We start from the raw sequence: 14,052 nt of genomic DNA, 5'->3' as shown, positions 1-14,052 counted from the left end.
GCGATCTTTTTTGTGATTGTTATGAGATAATGGTTTGAAAGTTAAATTTTAGCTGCTTGCCTTCACTACGATGAATTACTGCAGCTTCTGGTAGCACTTGCATCACAAGAAACATTTTATTGAAAATATATTGCAGTGGTGAAATGGACACAGCGTGCCTTTTGGAGTGATACTCACTGACACATTTCTTCTCCTCGATGCTGAACTTGTATTGTGGTTTGCAAATACAAGCCTCATTGACGCAGTGTCTCCGTTCGTCTCCTGCGCAAGTCTCATTGCATGGTTTTCCTGAAAATAGACTGCCGATTAACGTCCATTTCTATGCATATAATTGGGTAATATTGTTTAAATACGTTTCGTACTGTGCTCGCCGTGGTGGCTCGGTAGCTTTCGCGTTCGGCTGCTGATCCCAAGGTCGTGGGTTCGATCCCGTTCAAGTTGACACGTGGTTGTATTTCGACAGAAGCGAAATACATAAACACCCGTGTGCTGCGGTGTGCGATGTCAGTGCACAGTCATGAGCCCCAGATGGTCTAAATTAATCTGGAGCCCTCCGCTATGGAGTTCCTTCCTCAAGCCCATGTGTCACTTCAGAAGTTAAACCTCGCAAGTTACAAATTTTAAAAATTTCGCAGCTGCCTTTCAAAAGCAAAGTTGTGAATAAGTGCGGCTGAAGGTGCGTTGATGGAGCGCCATTGATTTGTTTGGTTTGTTCTGTCGGGTTTAACGCCCCAAACCGACCCAAGGTATGAGGGACGCCGCAGTGGAGGGCTCCGGAAAATTTCGACCACCTGGGATGAAAATTGTTTTTTTTTAAGGCAAGGAAATTGACGCCTGAACCACATTGCACGGGAAGAGATAAAGGAGGGAGTGAAAGATGAAGGGAAGAAAGAGGTGCCGTATTGAAGAGCTCCGGAAATTTCGACCACCTGGGGTTCTTTAACGTGCACTGACATCGCACAGCACACGGGCGCATTTGCGTTTCGCGGCCGTCGACACATGGTAGCCTCGAAAAATAAAACTAGCTTTATGAATGATCGCTATACCTCGCGTATAAGCGACAACTAGGACCATAGTTAAAATTTATTGTTTGGTTTGGTTTATGGGGGCTTAACGTCCCAAAGCGACTCAGGCTGTGAGGGACGCCGTAGTGAGGGGCTCCAGAAATTTCGACCAGCTCGGGTTCTTTAACGTGCACTGACATCGCACAGTACACGGGCTTCTAGAGTTTTGCCTCCGTCGAAATTCAACCGCCGCGGCCGGGATCGAAGCCGTGTCTTTCGGGTCAGCAGCTGAGCGCCGTAACCACTGAGCCACTACGGCGGCAAAAGTTTTTGTGTAGATAATTATTATAAAGAATAACAAAATATAAATTATTTTATAAAATTTCTTACATATTGAATAAAATAATAAAATATAAATTATGTAAAATATTATTTAAATTATTGTGCAGATACTGGAGTCATATTTGCATCTATGTTGTATTTCTTTCAAGGTTATTTTTTGTGATAAGAAATGCTCAGGAGCATCAGTACTTGTTGCGGAGCCTTGAATGATCATGTTAACTCTTACTCGGGTGTGAGAGCTAAGTGTCGGAGTCATAAAAAGTTCACTGAATAATAACGGCTACTGGGTGTCCGAAAGCTGGAGCCGCTTGGGGCTGCTGAAAGGCTATGCTAAGCTTAGCCTGTGAACCACAACAGAGTTCGGTCTTGAAGCCAATGTCTCGACCAGAAGGAATATCCGTGCCATGGTGCAAACGCGTCGCCTCATTTCTGCGAGTAATATTCTAGTGTACCACAGGATGAGGCCGCACATAATCGCATTCTCCATGCTTAGTACATGAGACCAAACGGATAGGCTTATTATATTTCATCGTTCTTACTGTAGTGCGTTTGGTTAGATTGATGCGCTGTTCATGCTAGTGCAAGAATTGAAACAAATATAGCAAAAGTTCTACAAGCGACCGAAAGGTCATGTTACTGTCCAAAGAAACGTGAGAGATAAGTAAATTATTTTTAACGCATAATACCATGCCTTCTGGTCACATGCTGAAAAAAGTAAAATAACATACAAGCAATGGCGTAGTTTTACACTAGCTGAAAAGTGATAAGAGGAGTAGATTCAGTGAAGAAAAAAAAGAAATCGATGTATTCTATAATCTTTTTTTGAAAACATTGTAAGTAAACAGTTGTTTTCATTACTTATCGGAACAGAGAGATGTTTCTGTCATGATGGTAGCAATCCCTGAATGCGACAAAGCTCGGTTATGATCGCTTTCTTCTTCTAGTAGCAAAAAAAAAAGAAAACTTTAATTGACTAGCTCTTGTTTCTTAAGAAAACGCAGGCCTGTGCAGTTTCAGGATGTCAAGGATAACACAGACATCACAGAGTTGTCGTAAGACTAAAGCAATACATAATTTTGCGTCTGTCCATGTGACGAACGACTTTTCTTAGGGTGATACTTACGCTTGCAAATCTCAAATGCGATACCATTCAGCTGTGTTAAACCAACGCTTTGAGTTTTATCGGTGTCGCATCTAAATGCAGTGCCCGTCGTCTTGTTGTAATCACATTTCATGCTGAAGTCATCCTCGAGAAATTTTAACTCTTTGCACTGGTCCACGGGGGTGACTGAAACAGTGAAATGCATTTATGATTGAATGCAAGTTTTGTCACAATTCTCTAGCGTTGATTTAGAAATGCAGTACTGAGCATCTGGTTTTCTTCAGCTTCTTTATTTCGACGCGAACATCTCCGTATTCGACTGAGTTTGGCGTGAACTGAAGGTAAATGCATTTTGCTTTTGCTTAACAAAAATGAGCTTTTCTACTAATTCTTAATAACGGTGCGTACGAGACAGAGGCAGCTAGAACGAACTGACAGCGGCACCGTTTGCGCACACTCGGAACGCTATGTCAACGGCCAGTAAGAGAGCGCTCTTAGCCACTAAATTTTTAAAACGCGCCTTCCTTCCGCAAATATTGCTGTGTTTCCGTGCGTTGTTCAGTCCGGGAAAGATACTCCCGCACTGAAATGGCCATTAAAAAATTTTTTTGATTTCTGGTTTACTTCGAACACACTGCTCTCAGTGATGGGGATTCCGTCGTACAAGGGGTGCGTAACCAACGGTGATGAAAGTAGTGATCTCAATGACTCAAGGCGTCTGTTAGCTGTATAAAACTGTGAAGAAAGGGGCTTCAGTTGCATTAATGCAAATGCAGGGTTTTATTTTATACCTGTTAGGTTGCTCACGTTATGCGGGGTACACCGCATGACTGTGCCCTCAAACTGAGTGGTGCACGAAGAGAGAGAGCCATGCGGATGTTTGAAGTCAGGACCGGACTCTATATAGAAAGATAATCACACTAGGCACATTCTGGACCGAGTGAGGTTCATCGCACGGCTCTCATTTTGATTAACTTAATTGTATCCATTACCAGCTCGGTTTCACTTCATAGCCGCAGTACTGACTACGTACCTGTTGCCGAGTCAACATTAACGGATACACCTTTGAGAATCTGACAGTTGTTTCTGTCTTGTTTACAGTCGCCGAACAAAGAATCTTTTATCTTCTCTTCACTTTCATCACTCGTAGCGTAGACTTCAAAAGAAATTTCATCGCCCCTGAAAGGAAACAAAAACCACGTTAGAGGGAAAACCCGTAGGCGAACTTCTTTTTTTTTTTTGAAGAGACGAGTGGGGAATGAGAGGGGCGAAAAATAATTTCTTCATGAATCGAATGCTCGGGGGAGTGGGCTCAAGGAATAGGTGCCTGGTGGTTCATGCCCAGAAAGAGCAGCACCGAGAGAATTTGGGTTGAGAGGTGACCTGATTTAGGAGGAAACCGGCCATTCAGCGGGCATCAGCGACTTGTTTCTACCAAATTGGCACGGTATTTGGACTAATTGCAGTGGACTCGATAATTGACAGTCAAACGGGACCAAACATCTGATCGATAGATGCAGAGGTCGAATAAAGGAGAACTTTTTTATGCCCTTGATGCTGACGGGACAAAAGGATGTTCATATAAAACGGATGTTCGAATTAGCGTGAGATAACTGTGCCATATTTTAAATGTGACGCACATCGCCCTTTTACTCCGCGCTATAGTTCGCGCTGCAGGGAAGGGTTGAGCTCAGAAGTCTTGAAGACATCTGGAGCAAAGGCAAACACGAGTCGTGGCTTCGATTGTAAAAGTGAACAGCAGAGTCAACTTGTGAATATGACTGAGTCAGCTGAAAGCTTCGGCTGCAACATATCGCTCAAGCTGAAACTCCAGAAGCGGATATGTTATACCAGTAGCGCCATTTTTCTCCTTGTAAGGAGAGATAAAATTAAAAGCGATGAATACATTGGAAGCACCAAAATCGCCAGGAAGCACAGTTGTATTAGACTTAGAGTTAGTGGCAGGTGCACTGAAAGGCTGTTGACATTCAGCGACGTGGCTAAACAGTTTTCTGCGGAATGTATTCCCACTGGAACGATGACTAGAGCTAACTGCAGTCGCCAATGAGAAGGCAAAGTTAGAGCTATAGAAAGTGGAAACAAATATTTAACTTGATGTGTAAGACGGTGTTAGATTCCGAGAAGACTTTTGTCAGGCCTGAAGCCCTCTGAACATTTCCTGACACCCGAGTTTATTACTGCTTTCGATTTGTCACAGCTTTGCCTCTTCTGTATTACGTTTATTTTTACAGCGACAGCTGTTGAAGGCCCTTTCCCTTAGTTTCGCTTCGTCGTCGTAGTAGGAGTAGTAGTGCGTATCCGTAGGGAGGTTGCCAAGTGAAGCAATCTGTGAATGGTTACCGTGGGAGGAGGAGGATCAATACATAAATCTATTGCTCGACCACCTAGATTTAACGCCTGTGTTAATCGCCTGCATTTCCGCTCTCGTCAGAGGAGACAAAAAATGGTAGTTGTGAAGTTTGTTTTCTCTATACTCATATACCTTGACTAATAAATAAATGTTCACACCAAGACACGAATTAGTGTTGTCTTAACGTTGAGAAGCTTGTGAGCAGGTATTGTTACACTGAAACACACATTGACGTAATCTTTGCAGAATTATGTAGCATATTTCAGCTTACCGATTTAATTTTCGCCAGCGCGGTTTCATCGCTTTTCACGTGAGGTGCTCTTGTAGCGACATATGAATAATGAACAAGTTGTCATGCAGTTACCGTTTTGAAAACAAAAAAGCAGCACACAGTCACCATTATTAAATGATTTTGTTAGAACGCTTTGCTTGATGCTTCAATGACTGCCCTCTTTAATCTGGAGGATATGAAAGTGAACTTACGCGCATGTGATGGTATCTTCATCGACATTTGGAACCATTGCCTTGATCTGAAATAAAATGCTTATTTAAATTTACGACAGACAAGTGCACACATCCACATCCATAAGTCTTGGCGTTTCACAGTAGCGTAGAAAGAGACGAACAAGATTAAAACCTTGGAAGGAGTAAACATTTTTAAACAAAATGCTACTTGTTTTTGCTATTGAAGTAAAAAACAAACAGCAATTACACAAGCTTCCGCTCTTCCATTGTCGTGCAGGGTCATCGATGCAACCCTGAAATATTCCATCTTACATGTATGACCTCACATTCAACTTCAGATATTGATTTGCCTGATAGGTTTTGCAAAATGCGTTGAAAGGTCTATTCCCTTTCTCATGTGCACGCCGTGCAATCAATGGTCCTTACAGTCTTCCTTCATTCGGCTTTACTGTGTATTGATATCTAAGGCTATTATTCAGGCCTATTATTCTTCTTTAAAAACTATCTGTGCCACAGCATATTGAAGAATATAATAAAAAATACTTCAGGTATTATTTTGACGCTTAAGAAATTCCGAACAATGTTGCTTCTCGAAATGACGAACCTGAGACAAAGGCAGATGTCTTTCTGCTTACGCACAATTTTATAAGTCTATTCTTTTGCCATGCGTAGGCTTACTTTTTTGATGCATCCACTGCAGTTGCGAAGTGGTTACGGACGCTCAGAACTAAAATAAGTAATATTACTAATAAAAAAGTAGAAATTGTTTAAAACATGTGTTACTACCTTAAGTTTGTAGTAGTGTAATTTGCTAACCCTTGAAAATAGTAACAGGAACTAAACTTTTTAGCAAACTTTTTGGAAGCGCTACCTTCTGGCTGATAACTGCTACTGAATTTTATGTAAAATAATTGTCGAAAGTTCGAACCTAACCAGATATTCATTACTATTTCTTCGCATGGCGATTACATCCGTGCTACAGTAAAGACAACAAGCATTTGCATGCACTTAGCTGATTTGCAGAGTACTTTTTAAAATACAGGTTGTCATGCCTGTGCAGCAAAACCTATCGCCTGCTTGTTTTGGTGTGTTGTCGTAGCGTGCTTGTTTCGACATATTCAAGAAATGCTGTACATCCCATGCGATGAGTTCCCGACACCAACGGGAGCTATCATGAGTGTTCTGGCCTCAGCGTACATGCACAGGTTAAGAAACGGCGACAGTTAAGCCTACAAAGCCTGAGAGGGAATGAAATCAAGCAAGGAGCCCTGAGCGGCACACACAAAGCTGCAGGAAACGAGAAAACTCCAGTTCAGGAAAATTCACAGAAACTCGACATGCTCACTGCGTATGCACAGAACCTTTGTTAGGGCAAATGGCTCACACCCTGAGATTGCAAAACGATAAATGTGCCTAAGCCCACGATGCTGTAGACAAATGCATTTAGAAAAATATGTTGTTTACACCACTCTTTATACTGTTTATCTTCTATAATTTTCCTCTTATTTGTTAAATGAACCTTTGCTAACAATCCAGTAATGGTGAGCCAGGGTTAGAAAAAGTGGCGACATCTTAGCGTTTTACTAGCTTTGCTCCTAAGAGTTTAGCAACGATTTTGTATCATGGCAGTATCAAGCAGTCAGAGTTAGTAAGCAGCTGCAGTTGCTGAATCCTAATGCTTGTTTGCTACAAGTTTGTTCTGCTACCATAAAAGATGTCACGTGCTGGATAGCAGCCATGACGGCCGCATTTTGATGGTAGTGAAATACAAAAGTCCTCGTCGTGTTATTTCATTTCCTTTTGCATTCAAGAAACCCGAGCTCTTGAAATTCCGGTTCAAATACAACATGCCTTACAGCCATGCGACCGTCCCTCAAACGTATAATAGGAGCTTGTTTCTGCCAGATGACGTAAAGCAATCTTTAGTGGGTGAAAAACCGCAGTTTCTACCAGAGACTACGATTTAGTTTCGCTGTTGGCCAAAGCAGGCATTGTTAAAATACGAGCACGATATTCCCGGCTCTACGAAACGTCTGTTTTGAAACGGCTGTTTTAAAACTGTTATTATATTTTCGCTCGTTTGGAAATCCTGCACTTCACAAAACTGTTGAGATCGATATAGCTATTACGTTCAGTACAAGAAGAAAAAGTTAAAAATTTTGGTTGACTTTACTGGATAAATTTTTTTTGTTGACTGTTTTTTTTATCAAACATGTATTGAAACAAGGTGTCAGAACAATCGCCCGTATCGCTGGTATAAACGATGCGTAAAGATGGGAAGCTTACTACTGTCATTGCTGTTAAGGTAAATAAGTGTCAGGATTAGGAATATATAAACAGTGCGGCTAAATACGCGACACATTTGACAGTAATGTGAAGCAGCTGTACAACGTCGGCTTGTTGCATCAAACAGTCGTTGGACTTTCGTGCTACTAAGATTTAAAATCTTTCAGGGTTTGATGAGGCCTTAGATGTCTGCAAATGCGGTGAGAATGGCTACCACTACCTGCAGGCTTGCAGTAGGCAGCCTCCTGGAAAACATTTTGTGCTTCTGCAGTGATGTGTTTGGTGCTGGTCTGTGCGCGGCATACGAGGTTTTTCAAACGTGCCTAATCGAACACTCATAAAGGTGGTTGAGACGTGTCCTGGGGCTAAAATATGCAGTTAGAGGCAGAAAATGGCAGCTCAACGTTTGTTGACAAGGCGAGAAAAAACAACACTCGACTTGTAAACTCACAGTTTTCTTAATATCTTCCAGTGATGCGCCAGCGTTACAGGTCTCAGCGCTGTAGGGAGCAAGCCGGCCTTTGTTGATTGTCATGGTAAATTTAAATTTCCTTGCTGTGGAGAAAAATAATTTGAAAATGATGAGGCAGGCAAAACTCACACGATCTTCGGCGTTTGCGTCGTCTGAACGATGTCAGAATTTTGTATCCTCCGTGGTGACACAAGCAGGGTCTCAGCTAGCGTTCGCACATCTCTGCCATCGTGATTTGGCTGTTCACAGTTTACAAACACATGCCCTGTTTGGTGGCATCTTAATTCTTTTAGCAGAAGTGAGTTCCTGGGCATCACATTTATGACAGTGAGAATTACAGTGAAGTGCTCCATAAATGCGTTTGTTATGCGGTGTCCTGATAGGTTAGTGTACAGATAGGCTATAAGCTGTGGGGACCTGCCCTGCAGCCCCCTGAGTTTGCTTTCCCGCGAGGCACCGTGCAGCAGCAGTCGTACCCCGAGGATGAGCGCGTTCCCTTGCCAGTTACATTAACTGGCAAGAGAGGGCGCCAGCGTCGCTGCGCGGGAGACTGCTGAAGCCCGCCCGCGGGAGATGGGGTCTCTTGGGCCGGGATAATCACCCTGGGCGGACGCGTCGCTCGGGGCTCCGCTCTTCGCCGACGGGGCGAAGAAGCGACGGGGAGACAGGCTCCCGTACTCGTCCCGTCCGGCCTGCGGAGTTTATATCCCTTGCCCTAGCGCGGGCGAACATTCGCTCGGAACCTTGCTGGTGAGTCGGACGTCCTTGATTCATTAGCGTACCTTGTTGCTAGCTGGCGTTATTGTTTCTGTAGCAATAAATGCCTGTTTGTGTCAGCCAATGTGTCGTTCCTTTGTTCCCCCAGAGCAAGGCCCGCCGTGGTCGGCGAGCGCTCGGTAGCGTACGCGATCACGGGGTGGGGTCCGGGCGGCTTTGAACCGTGTCAGCCGCGATTGAGTGGGGAGAACGTACTTATCTCCCCATGTCAACCCCACATCTGGCAGCCCAACGTGGGGCCTGCTCTTGGAACATTGGACGACTGTCGGTTCGGTTCGAGGAACGCTCTTTGTCCGGACTTGACAAGTGCTAGGCCTAGAGTGAATTTTGATCGCTAGGACCTGCGGCATGCTTTCTTGAGTGCGAGGTGTATTGCGCTGCAGCATGTTTGAACTTTTCGACATGCTCAGCACATTTTTTCCCTGGAGTTTCTTCGTGAGAATGACTTGGTCCGCATCGAGGGAGTTCGAGGCCTAGCGCCCGCGGAGTCGCCGAGCCCGAAGCGAGTGAGTACGGAAGCCGCGTGGGTGGTCCGAGTTTCTGTATATATTTTCTCTACTATCTCTTTTTCGACTCTGGGAGTCGCGGCTCCGGGAGCCGGGTGGCCTGGGGCCACGGGTGCCGCTACGAGCTCGCTGGTATTGCAGCTCGGCACCGGGCGCTCCGACACCGTCCGATACGGTGGGCGCCGACCGCTCAGAAGCTGCTTTGTGCAGTGAGCGGGGTAGGACCACCCCACAAAGCTGACGTCTCCTCGCGGCTGCGCGCACATAACCCGTTTCGGGCCTTTGTTGTGCTCACGGTCGTTGTCGGAGTGGTCGTTAGGCCTGAGGCTTTTCGGAGCTGCCTGCACCACATTAAAAGAGACATGACCACCGGACCGTGACGTTGAGAGGGGGCGCACTTTGCTGCCCGTCCGTTTTTTTGTAACCTCGCACGAACTGAGCAGTCTCGTTCAACTCAAGAAAGGGCTTTGTTCACTCGAACTTTGCGTTTGCACAGCCGCCGACACGTTTTGCTAGCGAGTTAGGCATTGTGCCACGAGGCCCTTGCGGATGCCGTTTCCCCTCCCGTGACCTACGTTAAAGGCACGCCGAGAGCGTTTCGACAATTTTGCAGATCCGGTGGAGCCACCCAGGCTTGCTGACCGGTGCACATCGTCTCGCTGCCACCTGCTGCGACGGAGCGGCCTGTATCCTGTTCGCCGCATCCATCCGGGGCAGCTGTGGCGAGACCAGTCAGCAGTCACCTCCGGCTGCTGCTGCCCTGGCGACTACTGCAGGGTCCTGGCCTGCAGTTTTCCCACCGGCCTTCGATTCGCGGGCCTGCGGACACGGTAGTCCGCGGGCCATACGAGTCATCCCAGCGGAGACCGTCACGCCGCCTTCGGAATACCGCGGAAGTCTGCGTGGACGCTGTCGGCGTGACCTCCGCTGCAAGACGTGCCTCAAAGACATGAAGACCAGGAGACTCCTCCATAGCATGTACTTTCAGGCGCGTGGGTCTATTTAAGGTTGGGGGGATGTGGGGACCTGCCCTGCAGCCCCCTGAGTTTGCTTTCCCGCGAGGCACCGTGCAGCAGCAGTCGTACCCCGAGGATGAGCGCGTTCCCTTGCCAGTTACATTAACTGGCAAGAGAGGGCGCCAGCGTCGCTGCGCGGGAGACTGCTGAAGCCCGCCCGCGGGAGATGGGGTCTCTTGGGCCGGGATAATCACCCTGGGCGGACGCGTCGCTCGGGGCTCCGCTCTTCGCCGACGGGGCGAAGAAGCGACGGGGAGACAGGCTCCCGTACTCGTCCCGTCCGGCCTGCGGAGTTTATATCCCTTGCCCTAGCGCGGGCGAACATTCGCTCGGAACCTTGCTGGTGAGTCGGACGTCCTTGATTCATTAGCGTACCTTGTTGCTAGCTGGCGTTATTGTTTCTGTAGCAATAAATGCCTGTTTGTGTCAGCCAATGTGTCGTTCCTTTGTTCCCCCAGAGCAAGGCCCGCCGTGGTCGGCGAGCGCTCGGTAGCGTACGCGATCACGGGGTGGGGTCCGGGCGGCTTTGAACCGTGTCAGCCGCGATTGAGTGGGGAGAACGTACTTATCTCCCCAATTCAACCCCACAAAGCTTAACACCGAATGCTCGGGAGCGCTGCTTTTGAGTGCTCAGCACCCTGATTTCACGACAATAGTAACCACTGAATCACGCGGTGGATGCATTGTATTACTGCATTCGTTTCATATCTGAACTCCGCAAAACACGGAATTTTAAAAAAGTGTGAAAAAAAAGAAAAGAAGAGACAAAGGAAAGACCCATGACCCAGCTCGGCACTCGGCATATGGGGCGAATAAAGCACTGGTGTTCTCTTTTTGCTTTGTGTGTATCGTCCTTTTGTTGTCGTTTTCACTTCGGAATGGTGCTTCTGCAATTATAAAGGGTATTGTTACGTTGTCTCTTTAATTCTAGTTGCGCCTTCGCCAGGGGTGCTGCATGAATCCTACAGCATAAGGCTGTGATGCCATACCTGACAGGCCGGTTGGGCTGCGTACAAGCACCCGCGTGAAGAAAGCAACAAACAACATATGCAGTGTGGTGTGTAAAATTGATACGGACTTTAACTTCACGTGCGAATATGACGAATTCTAAGAAAGAAAATAGCCGAGAAAATAAAACTAAGTACGTTATATTTAGCAGAAAAAGCTGCTGCAGACATTCATTGCCTTAGCAGATGTACTGAGTCCAAAACAAGGTTATTGAGTTGTTGTTGAGAGCCACAGGTGTGAGTATGAAGTTTGAGCTTTAGCTGCGTGAATAATTTCAATATGGTGGACAAGAAAAACAATCTTTTTGAATAAATTCAAGGCTGAAGACGGGCATTATAGAGGTGTGGAGTGTTGAGAAGTATAAAACGTTCAATATATTTGTTACAAAGTGTAGAATTCTCAAGAATATCTCAAATGACTTCTGTGAGAAGTGCTTGAGTGAGGCAAGCATGTTGACTTCATTTTTACGCGTAAGATCCTGTCGGGCTGTCATTTATCACGTTAATGTTGGCCAGCAGCCTTACGCAAGCTACGCTCGAGGCGCACGGTAGGGTAAGCAAGAGTTGCTTGGCGGAGGTCATGCGCAGGACATGTACAAACACTTTCCCATAGCGGTTTTCTACCGGTCGTTAATACCTTAGAAAAGGAAGGCTTTGCGTGTGGCCGGGAGAGGCCTCAACGCGACACTGCGTGGTCAGAAACGACATGTCAATCATTTGTGAGCACCGCACAGCAAGGTATTCTGTTGCTGTTGCCTTTTCGCGTGTATCTGAATTCCTTCTCTCTCGAAAATGGGCTAACATCGCATGGTGCAACGCTGCGTGTTTGAAGACTTTTTTTGTGCAGAAGAGTAAACGATGAGAGCGGATAATGCGTCCTTAATTTCACTGCCCAAATATAGTTTTTTTTCCCAGTTTTTTTCAGTGAAACCTGTTTGGATGTCTCGGTTAGTTTATTCGCTGCTATGTGGCGGAGTTTATGTCGAGCGGTGGCTTACGCCATAGCACAAGCTTCTGGCACGCCTGCAAAATGCTGCTTTATAAAGCGCCACCTCCCCCCCCCCCCCCCCCACACACACACGCACACAAAAAAAATTCCCAATTTTCCGCGAAATGTCGCTACACTGGGGACAGCTTTCTGTGACTAGCAGTGGGAGCTACGAAGATGCGGTGCGAGGCTTCCACAAGTGCGCTCTTATCACGCGCTCACAAGGGTGAGAGAGATAGGTGTTTAAGCTGACGGCGCGCTTGTAGCGTCCCCTGCGTAGCCACGAAAAGCTGTCCCTGAGTACATTTCTTATCCCTTCCCCTCTTGTTGCAAGCGCAGAGAAGGAGCAAATGAGAGAGCGGAAGAAAAGGTAGTAGAAGAGCCTATGATTTAACGAAACCGGCTCATCTGGCTGGCACATTAAAGGAGGAGGTGTTGGTTCGTTATTCCGTTCTCACTGGGAAACAGGGGCTGGCAGTCACGGCGCACTAGTTCGGTTGCGCATTTGAAGCAGCAGGTCATAAAGCCAATAACTTAGAAGCCAGCAATCGCTAAAAAGAAGGGAAAGAAAATAAGAGTTGTTTTGATTGATTTACTTTTTGCAGTAATGTGTAAGCGAGCACGTTTTTAATTTATATGTTTAGCTGCCACGGTGACTATGCTGTTAGGGTGCTCGGCTACTGACCCGAAAGACGCGGGTTCGATCCCGGCCGCGACGTTCGCATTTCGATGGAGGCGAAATGCTACAGTCCCGTGTACTGTGCAATGTCAGTGCACGTTAGGAAGCCGCAGGTGGTATAGCTTACCGGGAGCCCTTTACTACGGCGTCCCTCACAGCTTGAATCGCTTTGGGACGTTAAACCTCATAAACGCAAACCATTTCATGTTTTTTCGTGAATATTCATTTCTCGTTAGTGGGCGTCTTGTTCGTGTCTATGTGCTTGTTTCTGTGAGCTGGGCCACCCCTGGCGGCAGCTTCTTTCGTTCCTAAGTCGGGCGATGTACAGAGGGCTGAGCACATGACACATAGCAATACCATTTGGTTAAACAGGGGTCTGGATGTAAGCATGTGCAGTTAAACTCATAGGACTGCATCGTCAGTTTTTGCCTTCCTGGTCGCAGTGGCTTTGGGAACTGCGGAACACACAGTTCGGTCGTTCTAGACAAGTGTTTTGCCCTCTGTACCTGTTCCGCTTCGCAGCCGGGCGATGGATCTCAACATACGGCCGAAGTGCGAACCTAGGAGCCGTCCGCCATTGTTTGAAGGCACGTGCACGTGTCCTTTTCCCTGTTTTCTGTGTTCTTAAGAGGGTTGGCTTTTTCTATTGGCGCTGAGAAAAAAAGACCAGAACAGCGTCAATGGGGACCTGAAAGCTACTAGTGATAGCAGTGGGTGCAGAGTGAGTGAGACGTGGGAACGTTCTAGAGCGTAGTTAAGATCCGTGAATAAATAATCTTTGTAAATATAGCCAATTGTGTTGTTTTACGAGTGGATTTTATCAATTAATTTGTGAATTTTTAAAAGCGTAGTCTCATCAGGGTATTGAGTTAGTTCCAGAAGATTTTAGATAGGTAACTTTACAGAGAGTTAATGCAAAGGCAAACACAGATTTAGTTGCAGAAGAATTTAGATAGGTAACTTTACAGAAGGTAAATGCAAAGGCAACCCCATGCCACCGGAGGCATCCAAATCCACGACCTCTGTACTTCGCGTAC

The 14,052-nt window shown here is 46.3% G+C and overlaps 1 protein-coding gene across 50 annotated transcripts in view; it reads right to left on the bottom strand.

Annotated features, from left to right (window-relative positions):
• Positions 1–14,052, bottom strand: part of LOC144136573 (uncharacterized) — a 73,944-nt gene that overhangs the window by 8,326 nt on the left and 51,566 nt on the right. For all 50 annotated transcript variants that reach the window (XM_077668977.1, XM_077668991.1, XM_077668989.1 and 47 more), the window contains 5 exons: positions 8,022–8,125; positions 5,303–5,349; positions 3,482–3,627; positions 2,470–2,634; positions 178–288 (listed from right to left, as the gene is read on the bottom strand). In XM_077668977.1, the coding sequence (XP_077525103.1) occupies positions 178–288; positions 2,470–2,634; positions 3,482–3,627; positions 5,303–5,349; positions 8,022–8,125 (573 nt within the window). The remainder of the gene's footprint in view (positions 1–177; positions 289–2,469; positions 2,635–3,481; positions 3,628–5,302; positions 5,350–8,021; positions 8,126–14,052) is intronic.

This window comes from Amblyomma americanum, chromosome 6 (assembly GCF_052857255.1).
Source record: "Amblyomma americanum isolate KBUSLIRL-KWMA chromosome 6, ASM5285725v1, whole genome shotgun sequence".
NCBI classification, from domain to species: Eukaryota; Metazoa; Arthropoda; class Arachnida; order Ixodida; family Ixodidae; genus Amblyomma; species Amblyomma americanum.
This window is presented reverse-complemented; position numbering and strand designations above follow the sequence as displayed.